This window comes from Euwallacea fornicatus, chromosome 7 (genome assembly GCF_040115645.1).
Source record: "Euwallacea fornicatus isolate EFF26 chromosome 7, ASM4011564v1, whole genome shotgun sequence".
Classification (NCBI taxonomy): Eukaryota; Metazoa; Arthropoda; class Insecta; order Coleoptera; family Curculionidae; genus Euwallacea; species Euwallacea fornicatus.
In genome coordinates, this window is record NC_089547.1 from 3,778,928 (window position 1) to 3,792,455 (window position 13,528).

A 13,528-nucleotide genomic window follows, 5' to 3' on the forward strand; every position below is an offset into this window, starting at 1 on the left:
GTCATGTAAAACAAAAAAGTTTTTGCTATAGAAAAAAGTTATATGCATTCTTTCTCCTCCAATTCGCTGAAGATTTCTATTGTTTTTCTAAAATTCCAAAAACATGCATGAAGTACTTCAATCCATTACCGTCATTTAAAAAAATGTAAACAAAAGTGATAAAGCATGGCGTTGGTAAACGTCAAACGTACGAAGAAAAAATCAAAAAATCGCTCCAGCAAAGTGAATTTGGTATTCGATGAGGAAAAGAGAAGGTATTTATCATCCTTCAAACAGACCTATAAAGTTACAAATTATTTAAATGTTTTTCTGATAATTTTCCAAACTCATAACCTTACTTCATTCACAGAGATTTTCTCACAGGCTTTCGCAAACGAAAATTGCAGCGAAAAAAACATGCCCAAGAGAAACTTGAACTAGAATTGAAAGAGGAAAGAAAACGTCTGAAAGCGGAAGCTAAGGAATCTTATAAGAAACTAGTTGTATCTCATAGAGATATTCCAGAATTAGAAAAATACTTACCGAGCACTGAATATGAAGAAGACGATGTGACTGTTAAATTAGTGGAGCTTTCGGCAAGTGATATTGCGAAACAGAACAATTGGATCGGTGCTAATGAACCCAAATATGAATTGGAAGAAGACAGTGATGATGGTGACAAAGAAGATGAAGCTGAGGAAATTCCAGGTATGGAGCTTAGCGCGAAGACAAATAGAGTGAAGAAGGAAGTATCAAAAGAATTTCAAACTGAGAAACAGATTAAAAAGGAATTGAAGAAACAGGCAACTAAAAAGGTACAAAAGAGCAAAGTGTTTCAAAGAAAAAATAAACTTGAGCAGCAAAAGCAGAAAAAAAAATCATTTAAAATGAAGAAACAGAATGAAGCCGTGAGGCAGAAGTTTGGGAAAAAAAGGACTAATTCAAGAAATCATAAGAAATAATTATTGAAATATTCTTAATTACTTATTTAATAAATCAATAAAGCTATCAAATCTTTGTTGCCAAAATTCAACCAATTGATCAAAGTGATGCTTTGAAATTCCCCAAGCATTACTTATCTAGAGATTTTTTGAGTTTCTGGCATAAACTTGCTTGCTTTAAATATTTTGTCTTCTTATTGACAGTAGATTGGGAAATATTTTATTTCATGTATTTATTAACAAAAATTTCATATAAACTAAATTAAGTACACAAAAACGCTTAAATGAATCACAAAAAATACTGATAATAAAAAAATCTTATTCTTGTAAAGTGTTGTATGGCCTTGCTCTGTTCCTTGTAACAAAATCAGAGACAACATAAAAAAATGTTACTCTGCGCTTCAACTGTTTTAAAATGAATCACTTTATTTTGATTTGGTTTTTCAGATTAGAAATTAAAGATAAAGTTAAAAGGAGCAAGTCCATATCTTTAAAAAAATTCCCAATGAAATTATTTCTTTCCCATCTTACCATAGGGGCACAAATTTCTATTTTTACAAGACACACATGCTGGTTTTTTAGCTATGCAAATCTGCTGCCCAAAACCAACTAATAAATGATTAACTTCACACCACAGCTCAAATGGCAACCAACCCTCCAAAGCTTTTCGAGTCTCCTCTGGAGTCTTAGTTTTCACCCATCCTAATCTATTACAAATTCGATGAACATGAGTATCCACACCTAAAATGTAACTTTTATTAAATTTATTTACATATAACTAATAACAATTTAGTCACCAATGCCAGTGGTTTCCCCCCACGCAGTTTTCATACACAAATGTGCCATTTTAGGTCCCACTCCTGGTAATTTACATAAGTCTTCAACAGTTCTGGGAATATCACAGTTATATTGATCCTTTAATATTTCTGAGGCTTTCTTTATATATTTTACTTTACTCTGCAAATTAGATTTATCAATAAAAAATAAGGATAATTACTTTCAATTTAGTTGGCAACCTTCCAAAACCCTACAGGAATAATCAAATTCCCTAACTCTTCATTAGACATTTTAAGAATATTTTCAACAGTACAGCCATGCTCTCGTAAGCGCAGCATTGCTGCATGAGTTACTTCATCTTTGGTTTGGCTGCTGAGCATTAAGGAAAGTAATGCTTGATACCTTATTACCTTCAAAAGTGAACTCTTATTACTTTGGTTTGGTGTAGTTATTTAACTGCTTACCTCAGGGCTTGCAGTCTCGTCTGAGCATTTGTGACAGCCCAGAGAGTCTACTGGGGCATCAAAATTTTTCCTCATATCTCTTAAATTTTCTAAAACTTCTTCCCAATTATCTGGCATTTTCTTTACATTTTTTCGAGCCACTGCTTCTTCAATATCATCATGTTTAATTTTAATATGTTCTCTTTTAACTTTTCCTTCACTCTCCTTTTTAAGAAATTCAGTTTGATCAATTGTTTGCTTCTTGGCATCTTTAATGTCACATATTTCAGCTTTATTTGGTTTCTTCGAAGATGATTCTAAATTTTGAAGAACAGATTTTGAATCAAATTTGAATCTTGACAAATCGGTTTTCATGATGTTGAGGGAAGGATTATTAAGAGAATTTTTGTTAGCTACGGTTTCTGCCGGCTTTGCAGATCTTGTACGCCCAGTGACGGTAGATGCTGCACTAGATTTAGCAGATTTCATTGCTTTCGCCGTAGATTTCATTAGAGACAATTAGGCCTACCAAAATGGATGCTTATTAGTGGTAATGAATCACCTTTTAGGCGAGTCTCAATTCTCAATGCACTGATTTATGATTATTATCTACTTAATAAAAAAAAAAGAATGAAAGAAGCGTAACGCGTAAAAATAACCGAAATGTGGATGTTTACAAAAATGTATAATTTTTTCCAATGTTGTTAAGAACCTTCGAATTCCTTAACTTTTTTTTACTTGAAGATTTACGATATTGACCGCATTCAAAAGATGCCAGTACTTGAAATTTTACATTCTCAACAAAAAAGACGTGAAGTCAGCCCGAAAGGAGACCCAAACGGCATTCTTTTGATAATATTGATTGCTGAATTATACATTATAATCTATGAGAATAGAGATTTCCAGCATCTTTTATACTCCAAACCAGTGTTCGAAAAATTACACCGGCCACATAACATGATTATTGAAACGATTGTTAATACAGCCCTAAAGAACTCATTTTGAGTCTATGGCTATCGAATAACGGATTTATCCTGTGGATTGAGCGACTTTAAATAGGGGTTTTCACTACATTGTAGGTTATGGCACACCAAACTCCGTTCCACTTCAACTCACTAGTTGAAAGCACCAATATGATTGTCAGTCATACGGCGATTTGAAATGTTTTGTTATTGTTTAAATTTCAAATCATTAAAGTTCTATTCCATTTATATTAATTGTTATTGATTGCTCAGGTATAAGTTTGTTTTTTATTATATAATTTACCTCCAAGCTTGTTTCTAAACTCGTTGCAAAGTGATATAGAAAATGAGTATTCCACTATTCCCTAAATGTTTACCAAAAATGAATGATAGGGCTTGGTTCGACGTTGATCACCCTTGTTCTCATGAAGAAGAAGTTGCCCAGCTAGAAAAAGAACATCAAGATTGGGTAAGCTCATGACTAATCAAATTCACAGTAACCCCGTCTAAGTATAAATATAAAAATGGCAGATATGTGTATGTTCAATGAGAATCAAACTATTTTTTGAAATGCAATTGTGTGTTTGGGATTACTTCCAGCATGCATTGGTCTTTATTTGACTAAATGAGAAACATTAAAATTGGAACTTATCTGAAACACCCACTTGCATATATCTGCCAGTATCAATTAGATGTAAGTGAGTAAAACTGCCATTTAAGGTATTGTGTTATAGATGGAATCAATCACCAAAACGCATTCCGATTTACCGCCAATTGGAAAAACGTCGGCTGAGGTAAGATGAGAATGTAATTATTAAAATATAGCTTCTGAAGAATTATAAATTAAATTAGATGTTTTTATACAAGCAATTTATGTATATTGTCATTGTTGCCCTAAAATGTTATTCCACACCTAATGATTGATTCAAAATTCAGGAGATATATAGTTTTTAATGTTTGTTTGCTGAGAGATCTACTCATCACCCACCATCGAGCTTAATTATTAGTTCACCAACATGACCAGACCAATATAAAAGTTCATTTACTTTTTTGCATTAAATTCGACTCAAAAAAATCGTGTAGTGTAAAGGAAACAGGCGCCGCAAGTGATTAAAATAAGTCTTAAATAGAGTATACATGTATGTGTAGATGATTGGGGACGATGACGATGAGGAAGAAGATGACAACGACGACGATGATGACGACGACAGTGAAAGTCATGACGATGAAGAAGAGGATGAGATTGAAATGGAGGCTGCCAATTAACCCTTCAACATGTTCTAATTAAAAGTTTCTTGTTTTTATTTTTAATTTAATTAAACTTCAATAAAATAATTGCGGAAACTTACGTATGTATTTATTATGTAACAAAATATGGATCTGAGGTGTGGGTACAAATTAACTTGTATTATACAGTTGATTAATAATTGTTCAACTTTACTGAATAAATGATTTCTCTGGATTTTTAACCTTATTACTGAAGGCAACTGTTATTGGCCAAACTTTGTGGCTGTTACAGTTTTCTATGTTGTATAACATGTTTAGAAAATAAATGTGATAATTCAAGCTACTAGACTATGTGTATCTATTACTTTTCCACTCTTATTCATATAATTCAAAGTCTATTCTACTCAAAGAATAAAAGTTTGAACTTTCTCCACATTTCCTGACCATTGTCCCAGGTTTGAAATAGTTTTCATTCTGCCACTTAACCATTTGTGACGTTTTATATGGTCCTTCAATTTTTTCATCATCAACTGCCCATTTGAGCTCCCACTTTAACTCCGATTCTTCTTTACTTTGGGAACAACCAGACACTTCATTGGATAAGTCTAAACTTGTGGATGGTTCATCTATAATGATCCACAAATAACCACAAGTTGAAAAATTTAATTAAATATTCACTGACCTTTTAACTTTTCCTTTTCCTTGGTATCAAAATCATCAGCATACATATCAAGTTCAGGCTCACTTGTAACTTTCTTATTCATCTTTTCTTTACTACTAATTTTAGCTTCTATAAGTTCATATGTTTCTTGATACACATCCATGTTGCCAAGTCTTGTTAAGACCTAAATTAATTGGGAGTTTTAAACATTCACACACCAGCAAAACTCACTTGATTGGCAAGTTCTGTGAGTTTCGTTACATCTTCTGATACTTTTAGGGTACCAGCTTTCTTCCTTTTCAACCTTTCTACACTTGATAAGTTGGATAAATTACCACCCAATCTTTTTAAAGCTTTGTTTATGGTCTCTTTTGGTTTCATAAACTCTGTAAGACACTTTACATCAATTGTTTCTTCAAAAATATCACAAACTTACTAAGAATTTCTTTGTATGTGTCAATCTCAGAAAATGGTAATTCTTGATCATCTTCAGAATCACTATCAGCAAGCCCTGCCTCATCTATATTATACTTCTTAGCAGACTCTGAAGTGTGTTGAATTTTTTGCCAGTCAATATTATCAAGCCAATTATCTCGGACTTCCTTTTCATTATTCCAAATAAAATGACCGTCTTTGTCAAAATGACCTTCTTCTAATTCTTCTCTCATATTAAATGCTGTCACTCGTTGTTCACCTTCTTGGTGAGCAAGCCCTAAGTGCACGTTTCAAATAGTAACATTAATAAATAACAGATAACAAATTGAGCAAAACTCAATGCACAAATTGTAGACATGCAAATTTTTAAAGTTTCAATATACCTTCTTCTTCTCCCTCAATATCGTTTTCGTCCAATACATTACTTTCGTCTACATAGTCCTCTTCGTCACTATCCAACGTATGTTTTTTTTCATTTGGATCATGAACGCGTCTTCGAGCAAAACGTTTCTCATTGCCTTCTGAAAATCTGTTATCATACCTCCTTTTGTTAGACATATTTTACCGGAAATTAGTAAGCGCGTTGAGGACAATATTAAGGTAATTTTTACTAATCAAAATGTTCAATTTACGATGCAAATCCACTTGAAAAGCAGAATTATATCAAGATTCAAACATAACGAGTACATGGCATCAAAAACCTAAAACAATCATAAATAAATGACAATCTGAGGTTAGGAAATTTATTGGGAAAAATGTAAATCAGAACATTATTTCCATTTTCGATAGAATTCTTAGAGCAAAAAGGGTAGACCCTAAATTCATTAAATTTCTTGGCTCGTTCCTCAAGAACAGATCTCAGTAATTAAATTGGAGCATCTTAGTTGATAGAATATAGATGAAACCAAAAGAATTCGATGCAGAACTCAGAAAAAGAAAGAGTATTCCGTTAAAATTATAAAAATCAATTATTAAAGACAAAACTTTTATAGCAATAGCACTACTAGTAAACACAAATATGTTTCTATTAATTTACTTTCTCAGCGAAGAATATGAGGCTATGCCTTATCCCATCTACCATAAATAAGACCCAAACTAAATATCCCATTTTCCCTCGTGGAAAGAGAAGGTAATTGCATAATTTCAACATTTAATATATTTTTTTTTAAACTCAAATTTGAGCAAATCTTTCACTAAAATAATTTTTTATTATTCCTAGAAAATTAAAAATAGTTAATACAATGGGTGGACACGGCGACCACGGACATGGCCATGGTCCCCCTTATGTCATACCCGATTACAGAATCTACAAAGTATCAGATGTCCCCAGGCTGGTCGAAATCGAAAAGGCTCTCGCAGCTAAAGGTCTAAAGGACCCATGGCTGCGCAACGAAGTGTGGCGATTCTCTAAAGAATTTGGTACTCAACGCAGCCGTGTGATGCGAACTTTCTTTAGAGGCTTCAAATATGGATTTGCAGCTTTTGTTGTTACTATGATTGGTACTGAGATATATAACAGGCAATTCCCTGATGAGCATGGCCATGGCCATGGAGGTCATCACTGAATTTTGCAATGTAAATAAGTAATTAGATGTCAAATAAATGTTTAGATGTAAGGGGTATGAAGAATTTCTCAAATTGACGAACGTTATTTGGTAAAGACCTAACAGGCAGAACCATGCTTAATATTATCCATATTTATTTGCCTTTTTTCAATCAATAACTAATACACTTAAATTTAAATAATGCTTATTTAGGTTTCTCATATTTTGCTTGTATCCATACTCTATACATTTTTAAAAGTCTTCCACGGTTCACCTGCAACCTTCTGTCTGCTCTATTTTCTCTTTCAATGAAACCTACTCCTTCAAATAAGGTTTTAATCTCATCTGAAAATATTACTTCTCACAACTTATAATGATCGTAATCATATCAACTTACCTTGAGTAAAGAAATATACTCTAGTTCCATCTCCTCTGACATAAAAATTATCCCCTAAAGACCTCCCTGGCTTGAATCTCAATTGGGCTAAATCATATCTACCATAATCTCTAAATAAGACCAACCCTCCAGGCTTCAAACATTTATATACATTGTGCACTATACTTTTATATCTAAAAGGTTTTGATACTGTTCAAGGTTCCCTCAAAATTAAAGAGATTGATACCTATCAGGATGAATAGCAGACATCACAAAGATGATCACAACAACATCTATACTGTTTTCTTCAAAGGGCACGCTCCATTCTTCCTTAGAAACATCCAGAATAAACACACAACACCGTTTTGAATCATATATTTCAGAGTCTTTTAAAATCTGTATGGCCTTTTCAGAAAAATCACATCCGTAAACTTTCAGTGACTCATTAGTACTGTATTGCAGAATTGGGAATATCGTATTTCCAACCCCGCATCCCAACTCAAAAATTGTTAATCTTCTTTTATCAGTTATGGTCAATTCTGGAAATTCAGTAAATAGCCAGTGACGGTCTTTGAAAAATTTGTTGTCATGTACTTCATAAAATGCATCCCAAAACTTATCAGCATCGTTTTCATATTTTTTTAAGTCCTCATTTGAGAACTTAACAATACCATTTTCTTGTACTTTTTTCAAAGCTTCTTGTTCTTGGGCCTCATCCCATTGTACGTCATCCCTATTGAAATAAAACCTTATGTAAATAAGGAATTGCACAGAACTTTAGTACTAATACCAAGAATTGAAGCTATAAACATTGGAAGAAGGGTTTAAGTATCGAGAACCACCCTTGGGTTTTTTTCTATGCTGTGTATGGGAACTTCTTAAGTGAACAAAGTTTCGTAAAAATCTCATACCATGCATTGTTCTGGAAAACATCTTTTTCTTCTGTTAGATAACGATTACCAAATTGGGGCATGATAGTTACTTGATCTTCGTCCGTGTTTCTATCTGTAGTTTCAGTACTTTCCATTTCATTCATTTAAGGCAGGAAAAGTTTCTAAATAACTGCAGTCGTTTATAAACTGTAGGAAACACAAATATACATTAACATGTGATCAAAGAGCGAAAAGAATCAACGAAACTTCTTGAATAAAGCTAAAATTACTAATAAACAAGCCAAACCTAACCTAAGTCTTTAAAATTTTCATTTAACCACGATTCGGTTAAATAGAAAAAGGACTTTTCGCTATCCCCTATTCTGAATGCTCGTTTCCATCGGATGACAGTTGTAGGTTCGAGTAACGTTAACGTTTTTTATTTGGAAATATTTATTGACAACATATTACGAATGCAAAATGACACACACGTCTGCATGAAAGAAATTACGAATTGATGATCAAATAAGTTTAGGAATATTAGAGACATGTCTGAGATAGATCCATCTGTTATCGCTTGCTGACAATACGATTGATTTTGAACTATGAGTCAAACGTTTAGCTAATCTGTGCAAACCAAGTGTCTGATGGGCAGTCAGCCCACAGACCGAATTACTATCCGACCGCGAATATCGTTAATTTACTCTACCCATCTGCGAAAATTACGCATTTATTACATTTTAGTTGCAATTACAATAATAATATTAGTACCTCACTAAGTGAGTAATATCACAATAAATATGCAAACATAAAATAGCATCTAAACAAATTACTATAATGTTCATTCAGCCGGGCCCTTGATATTAATTTATATAGAAAATACATCACTTATAATTTTGTATACATCTTCCCTCAAACAATAACTCATAATAAATAAAAAAAATTTAATTTATTTAATAATAAAACAGGAAAGAAACAAGTTATAAGATAATGTTCAACTGCCGCTCTTCTCTCTACTAAATAGATTGTTCGTGCGGTCCCTATGAAAAGAATTAAAATTGTAACGTCCCGTATTTGTCAACCTTTTAACTCGTCCTATAGAACTGTTTTCTAAAAGTCTAGTCAGGCTACTTGCCGGGCTAGTAGTCAATTCAGATTTTGTATTTGAGCTTCCCGAAGTTGATAAAGAGCTTATGCTTGGTGTTAGGGTAGAGCGGCGTAACTTCACTAGTTTAGATACTCCCCTCGGTGATGAGGAAATAGTGTTCCGCCGCACCACGAGGCGCTCCTATAGAGTATTGTCAAACTTGAGTACTACAGGATGTGCCAATAAAACTTACAGTTGGTTTCTTCAGCTTAACGTTCAAAATATCTTGCAAGTTAATCCTTGGCCGAACATCCTTTTCTTCAGTGGGAATCCCTAGGCTACTTTTTGATTTCCCCAATAACGGTCTAGGCGGTACCTTTTGGACTACTGGAAGCGGCGGAGGCGGTGGAGGCGGCGGTGGTGGAACTGGAGCTAAGGATGGAGGTGGAATTCTGGGAGTTGCCACAATAGAGCAATGATCCAACTTTTTAATATCCAGGATATGCTCCTTTAACCAGGCTAAATCGGAGCGGCAGCCCGTTACCTCATTTTCAATCTGTATTATCACGTATATATAAATCTGAACGTCTCTGATTACACAACTGTACCTTAGCACAGCAATCTTGAAGTTGAGAAACTTTGTTACCCAAATTGTTAACAGTACTCTTTAGATCTTCTAATTCCCCATGAGACTGCTCAGAAGAACCGCTTAATAGTGAAGGATTGTCTGTATAGCGTAACCACGCAAGACTCTAAATTTAAGAAAGAACACCATACTGACAATAGCAAAATAAAAACATTACATCACATACATTTTTAATTTGCAATCCCAACTTGGTGCAAGTATCTATCATCTTTGAACTCCATATGCTTGATTTCCTCGTACATCTAGAAGCATAAAATGAAGAAAACGCAATATTGAAACGCCTATAAATTTCTACGGTATACTTTTTAATCCTATTCACCATGCGGTCGTACACTCCAACTCTTGAAGGAATAGGTCTGATCTCCTCAGGCTCTTTATTCAATTTTTGCCCCGGTAAAGGTGCTGAGTAAGAAAGACTGTTCGAAAATATTCTCGAGTGGTTTACGAGTTTTTGATATTTAGGAGAAGCTCTGAAATGATTACGAGTATTTTGGTTATAGGTAGGGGTAAATAAATAAGCGGTGTGTGTATGCAACTCTCTTGAGAGAGCATCGGGAACCCTCTCAAGAGAGTTAGTCACGACCTGAATAGCCAGATGTTGGAATCTTGAATTTAACGATCGCAAGGGTGCCTGGGAGCACGACTTAACCAATACCAACCGTGGAGTCAGTTCCGGTGCCCTCTTAATTGAGAAATTTGAATGGTAAGATGAATAATCATATTTTGGAGCATTGCATTGGGTTGACCGTTCATTCTTATAACGAACTCGAAAAGCAGATGATGTAAGGTCGTTAAGCAATAAAGGTTATCAGCATCATTATTATCTGCAATCCTAGAGAGGGACTTCTCTTGCAAAACTAAAGAATTTTCCATAAAGGAACAAAAAATCAACATCACTTACCTTCCATTTCTTCGATACCTAAGTTTCATACTGTCCGTCAACGTTCTATCTTTTTCAACAGTTTTCGGTCTTATTGGGGGTGTATTCAGATTAACATCTTCGCGTCTACACATGGCTGCGTCCGGTACACCTCTTTCTACACTATTGTTAAAAATCTGTTCTTTCAGCTTTCCAGATCTATAAAAGACCCTCCTGAACGCATTCAAATATATTCCTTCCGACACTTACAAAACGTTTTTGTCAGGAGTTCCGTTATTCAACAGGCCGCCAGCAACGATGTCAAATTGGTCCCTTCTAGTGGCACCTCTCGTGTCAGATATTAATTTCTCAATTGGAGTTGAACTCCACTGTCTCCTGGAGAGGTGCGCCAAGGACAATTCTTCAATGCTCTTTTCTTTCTGCCAATTGTTGATTTTTTGCGCACCGACAGCCAAGCTTACGATCTCTTTTTCTTTTAAGTAGGGATTTAAATTGACCTCTGCAAAGTTATTTGATTTAGAAAGATTATATCCATGATTATGGAATTCAATTCCGTTGCAGAAACCTAAAAATGTTAAATCAGACATCTACACGTTTAAACGTTAAAAAGGCTTATACTTGATTTGGTCTTTTGAGTGTGTTTGGGGGTCTCAGTTATTAATTCCCCTGACAATAAAATGCCATCAACATCCGGTAATTGAGTGTTTTGGTGACACGACGGCACCGTCTGATTCCCTATGATCGGCTATTGAATGGGTCAATTAAACACAACTTGTAATAACATACCTGGGGAGTGCAATTTTAAGATACTAGAACCTGACTGCTTTCTATTGTCTTTAAATCTTAAAGTTACATCACCACTAGAACTTTCCAAGCTGTCAAATAATTTATTTAAATTTGTCGTGCTCAAGGATGCACTAGTTTCTAATACACCTCGCCTACGTCGACTTCGTTTCTGATGAACGGGAGTTTTAAAAGGCGTGTAATTCATTAACGGCGGTGTGCAGACATCATTATTCATTTTTGTTCCCGACCTCTGAAATAACATTTACAAGTTAGTAAGGATTTCCGTGCTATGACATAGCTATTAAAATAGGCAACACATACACACCCTTCCAGTTAGTTTACGAACAGGAGTTTCCATCGCAAATGAATCTTTCATCTGATTTACAGATTGTAAATTCGTTAAATTGCCGGCTATGTTATTGGGTTTCATAGATTCATGTGAAACTTCATAGGTACGATTCGCAACATCCTGTCTAACTGCCTTGGAGGTACTTTTCCTATTTTTGTCTTTTCGATGTTTATGATGCTTTTTTCTTCCTGGCATGCTACGCTAGAAAACAGCCATTAAAGACATGGGAAGTCAATTTTAGATTTAAAAAGCACAAAAAGTAATAAAAAACACAAATATTTTGTAACAAAAGAAAGATAGGATGTCACAGTCGGAACGTATCAGTGAAAATTCCTCAATAGACTTCCATAGAGGATTGTAATAAAATAAGTATTACAATTTGTCATATTTGAGGTAGATCTTCAATTCAATCCTAAATGAAAGGATGCAAAAACTCTCTTTTGTAAAGGTATATACCGTGTTTCTGAAGAAGATAAGTTCTCGCAGCCTTTGTGTATCTTAGATGCACACAAATCCCAAACATAAACACTATCTGCAAATGCTTTATTTTTTGCAATGTATATAGGTCTCAAAAATGTTTTTGCAGTGTTTCACCTTAACACCACTCAATAGTAAGGTCTCTTCAGAAGGACCCAATTTAATTCCTAATTGTACAAAACATTGTTTCATGGCTCATTACAGGCAAAGTCCATGCACTGGGCATTTAAAAAAAGTAGGAATTGTATGTCCAAAAAGCGAAGAAAAATATGAGCACAGTACTTAAATTCCATATTAAAGTCATGGATTGCAATTTCTTTAATCATTGAAAGGCTTCTGGTAATATCTAAAAAGTCCTGAAATCCTAAAGCTGATTCCTAAATCCTTAGTTTTGCAAACACAAGCAAATAAAGGAGAAGAAAATGCATATCCTCACGAAATTTCATTGAAGCTTTAGGAAGAGCGGTTTTAACTTTTTCTGTTTTTTTTTTATTATTCAATAATATCAAAAGTAGATAACAGACATGGAATCCCTCTAATTCCATATAATATGAAATTAGTACAACTCTGTAGGCAAACCTGGCAAATATATTAAACTTATACTTACCACGACGTAAACCATTTACCGGCCCGCTCGTTTTTACGGTAATTAGACTGAATGAAAAATGCGAATTTCTATAAAACACATAAAAAAAGACAACCAAAAACTTCTAATGAACTTCATTTATCTTTCATTGGCAACTCTCCAAAATAGTCAACAATAGTGGATATGGGAATAGAGGACGTACTTACCTTGAAGACGATTCTACATAAAAAAGTGTAAAGAAATTATTGAAAAACCTAATTGAAATTATTCTCTTATCGGCTTTAGACGGCCGTTGACAACTTTTTTATTTATTTACTATTCAAATTTGAAAATGAAGATTAACGTGTGTAGAATGACAAGTGACAGACCTGTCTGAGTGCAAACTGGCATCGTGCACCCATGCACTAGAAAATTCTCATATACTTGAAAAGATAATCCACATCGATGTAGATTGCATGAGCATTTCTCCTCAAATCAGTTTACATCAATCTAACATAGCA

At 34.2% G+C, this 13,528-nt stretch overlaps 7 protein-coding genes across 11 annotated transcripts; 3 read left to right on the forward strand and 4 right to left on the reverse strand.

Annotated features, from left to right (window-relative positions):
- Window positions 1–126: 126 nt before the first annotated feature.
- On the forward strand, window positions 127–988 carry LOC136340303 (nucleolar protein 12-like). Its single transcript, XM_066284276.1, has 2 exons — window positions 127–254; window positions 350–988. The coding sequence occupies exons 1-2, from the start codon at window positions 166–168 to the stop codon at window positions 939–941; spliced, it is 681 nt and encodes a 226-aa protein (XP_066140373.1). The 5' UTR covers window positions 127–165; the 3' UTR covers window positions 942–988.
- A 138-nt stretch (window positions 989–1,126) lies between these two features.
- Nthl1 (Nth-like DNA glycosylase 1) lies at window positions 1,127–2,940 on the reverse strand. The gene is made up of 4 exons (XM_066284272.1): window positions 2,162–2,940; window positions 1,937–2,107; window positions 1,718–1,877; window positions 1,127–1,661 (listed from the first exon to the last, which is right to left on the reverse strand). The coding sequence occupies exons 1-4, from the start codon at window positions 2,648–2,650 to the stop codon at window positions 1,432–1,434; spliced, it is 1,050 nt and encodes a 349-aa protein (XP_066140369.1). The 5' UTR covers window positions 2,651–2,940; the 3' UTR covers window positions 1,127–1,431.
- A 233-nt stretch (window positions 2,941–3,173) lies between these two features.
- LOC136340304 (anaphase-promoting complex subunit 15) lies at window positions 3,174–4,564 on the forward strand. The gene is made up of 3 exons (XM_066284277.1): window positions 3,174–3,571; window positions 3,837–3,896; window positions 4,252–4,564. Exons 1-3 carry the CDS (start codon window positions 3,449–3,451, stop codon window positions 4,366–4,368), a joined length of 300 nt encoding a protein of 99 aa, XP_066140374.1. The 5' UTR covers window positions 3,174–3,448; the 3' UTR covers window positions 4,369–4,564.
- Window positions 4,435–6,153, reverse strand: holn1 (CD2 antigen cytoplasmic tail-binding protein 2 homolog holn1). Its single transcript, XM_066284273.1, has 5 exons — window positions 5,809–6,153; window positions 5,427–5,702; window positions 5,222–5,376; window positions 5,012–5,174; window positions 4,435–4,955 (listed from the first exon to the last, which is right to left on the reverse strand). Exons 1-5 carry the CDS (start codon window positions 5,981–5,983, stop codon window positions 4,705–4,707), a joined length of 1,020 nt encoding a protein of 339 aa, XP_066140370.1. The 5' UTR covers window positions 5,984–6,153; the 3' UTR covers window positions 4,435–4,704.
- Window positions 6,154–6,666: 513 nt separating this feature from the next.
- On the forward strand, window positions 6,667–6,990 carry ND-B12 (NADH dehydrogenase [ubiquinone] 1 beta subcomplex subunit 3). Its single transcript, XM_066283715.1, has one exon. The coding sequence runs from the start codon at window positions 6,667–6,669 to the stop codon at window positions 6,988–6,990; it is 324 nt and encodes a 107-aa protein (XP_066139812.1).
- Window positions 6,991–7,107: 117 nt separating this feature from the next.
- On the reverse strand, window positions 7,108–8,683 carry metl (methyltransferase-like protein). 2 transcript variants are annotated; one of them, XM_066284274.1, is made up of 5 exons: window positions 8,328–8,683; window positions 8,136–8,278; window positions 7,593–8,078; window positions 7,367–7,539; window positions 7,108–7,314 (listed from the first exon to the last, which is right to left on the reverse strand). In XM_066284274.1, exons 1-5 carry the CDS (start codon window positions 8,379–8,381, stop codon window positions 7,175–7,177), a joined length of 996 nt encoding a protein of 331 aa, XP_066140371.1. In that variant the 5' UTR covers window positions 8,382–8,683; the 3' UTR covers window positions 7,108–7,174. The 2 variants fall into 2 exon arrangements, with proteins under 2 accessions (XP_066140371.1, XP_066140372.1); XM_066284275.1 differs by having other exon boundaries at window positions 8,257–8,678.
- Window positions 8,684–8,931: 248 nt separating this feature from the next.
- On the reverse strand, window positions 8,932–13,387 carry LOC136339917 (uncharacterized). 4 transcript variants are annotated; one of them, XM_066283527.1, is made up of 11 exons: window positions 13,235–13,387; window positions 11,942–12,166; window positions 11,617–11,866; window positions 11,449–11,565; window positions 11,080–11,395; window positions 10,852–11,028; window positions 10,253–10,420; window positions 10,117–10,192; window positions 9,913–10,056; window positions 9,558–9,860; window positions 8,932–9,505 (listed from the first exon to the last, which is right to left on the reverse strand). In XM_066283527.1, exons 2-11 carry the CDS (start codon window positions 12,158–12,160, stop codon window positions 9,212–9,214), a joined length of 2,064 nt encoding a protein of 687 aa, XP_066139624.1. In that variant the 5' UTR covers window positions 12,161–12,166; window positions 13,235–13,387; the 3' UTR covers window positions 8,932–9,211. The 4 variants fall into 4 exon arrangements, with proteins under 4 accessions (XP_066139624.1, XP_066139625.1, XP_066139626.1 ...); XM_066283528.1 differs by having other exon boundaries at window positions 11,942–12,161; window positions 13,235–13,383; XM_066283529.1 differs by lacking the exon at window positions 13,235–13,387 and adding an exon at window positions 13,050–13,228 and having other exon boundaries at window positions 11,942–12,161.
- Window positions 13,388–13,528: the final 141 nt, after the last annotated feature.

What these genes read in the sequence shown, in the direction of transcription:
- LOC136339917 (XM_066283525.1), bottom strand. An exon ending in TGGGATTGCAAATTAAAAAT is followed by an intron (nt 10,057 to 10,116) that starts GTATGTGATGTA and finishes TCTTAAATTTAG; the next exon opens with AGTCTTGCGTGGTTACGCTA. An exon ending in TTAAGCTGAAGAAACCAACT is followed by an intron (nt 9,506 to 9,557) that starts GTAAGTTTTATT and finishes AATACTCTATAG; the next exon opens with GAGCGCCTCGTGGTGCGGCG.
- holn1 (XM_066284273.1), bottom strand. Translation starts at nt 5,983, where the DNA reads ATGTCTAACAAAAGGAGGTATGATAACAGATTTTCAGAAGGCAATGAG. An exon ending in CACATACAAAGAAATTCTTA is followed by an intron (nt 5,377 to 5,426) that starts GTAAGTTTGTGA and finishes AGTGTCTTACAG; the next exon opens with AGTTTATGAAACCAAAAGAG. An exon ending in GGAAAAGGAAAAGTTAAAAG is followed by an intron (nt 4,956 to 5,011) that starts GTCAGTGAATAT and finishes GGATCATTATAG; the next exon opens with ATGAACCATCCACAAGTTTA.
- LOC136340304 (XM_066284277.1), top strand. Translation starts at nt 3,449, where the DNA reads ATGAGTATTCCACTATTCCCTAAATGTTTACCAAAAATGAATGATAGG. An exon ending in AAAAAGAACATCAAGATTGG is followed by an intron (nt 3,572 to 3,836) that starts GTAAGCTCATGA and finishes ATTGTGTTATAG; the next exon opens with ATGGAATCAATCACCAAAAC. An exon ending in TTGGAAAAACGTCGGCTGAG is followed by an intron (nt 3,897 to 4,251) that starts GTAAGATGAGAA and finishes ATGTATGTGTAG; the next exon opens with ATGATTGGGGACGATGACGA.
- Nthl1 (XM_066284272.1), bottom strand. Translation starts at nt 2,650, where the DNA reads ATGAAATCTACGGCGAAAGCAATGAAATCTGCTAAATCTAGTGCAGCA. An exon ending in ACGAGACTGCAAGCCCTGAG is followed by an intron (nt 2,108 to 2,161) that starts GTAAGCAGTTAA and finishes TCACTTTTGAAG; the next exon opens with GTAATAAGGTATCAAGCATT. An exon ending in TTCCTGTAGGGTTTTGGAAG is followed by an intron (nt 1,878 to 1,936) that starts GTTGCCAACTAA and finishes TCTAATTTGCAG; the next exon opens with AGTAAAGTAAAATATATAAA.
- ND-B12 (XM_066283715.1), top strand. Translation starts at nt 6,667, where the DNA reads ATGGGTGGACACGGCGACCACGGACATGGCCATGGTCCCCCTTATGTC.
- metl (XM_066284274.1), bottom strand. Translation starts at nt 8,381, where the DNA reads ATGAATGAAATGGAAAGTACTGAAACTACAGATAGAAACACGGACGAA. An exon ending in GTTTATAGCTTCAATTCTTG is followed by an intron (nt 8,079 to 8,135) that starts GTATTAGTACTA and finishes TTATTTCAATAG; the next exon opens with GGATGACGTACAATGGGATG. An exon ending in TCTGCTATTCATCCTGATAG is followed by an intron (nt 7,540 to 7,592) that starts GTATCAATCTCT and finishes AAAACCTTTTAG; the next exon opens with ATATAAAAGTATAGTGCACA.
- LOC136340303 (XM_066284276.1), top strand. Translation starts at nt 166, where the DNA reads ATGGCGTTGGTAAACGTCAAACGTACGAAGAAAAAATCAAAAAATCGC. An exon ending in TTCGATGAGGAAAAGAGAAG is followed by an intron (nt 255 to 349) that starts GTATTTATCATC and finishes CTTCATTCACAG; the next exon opens with AGATTTTCTCACAGGCTTTC.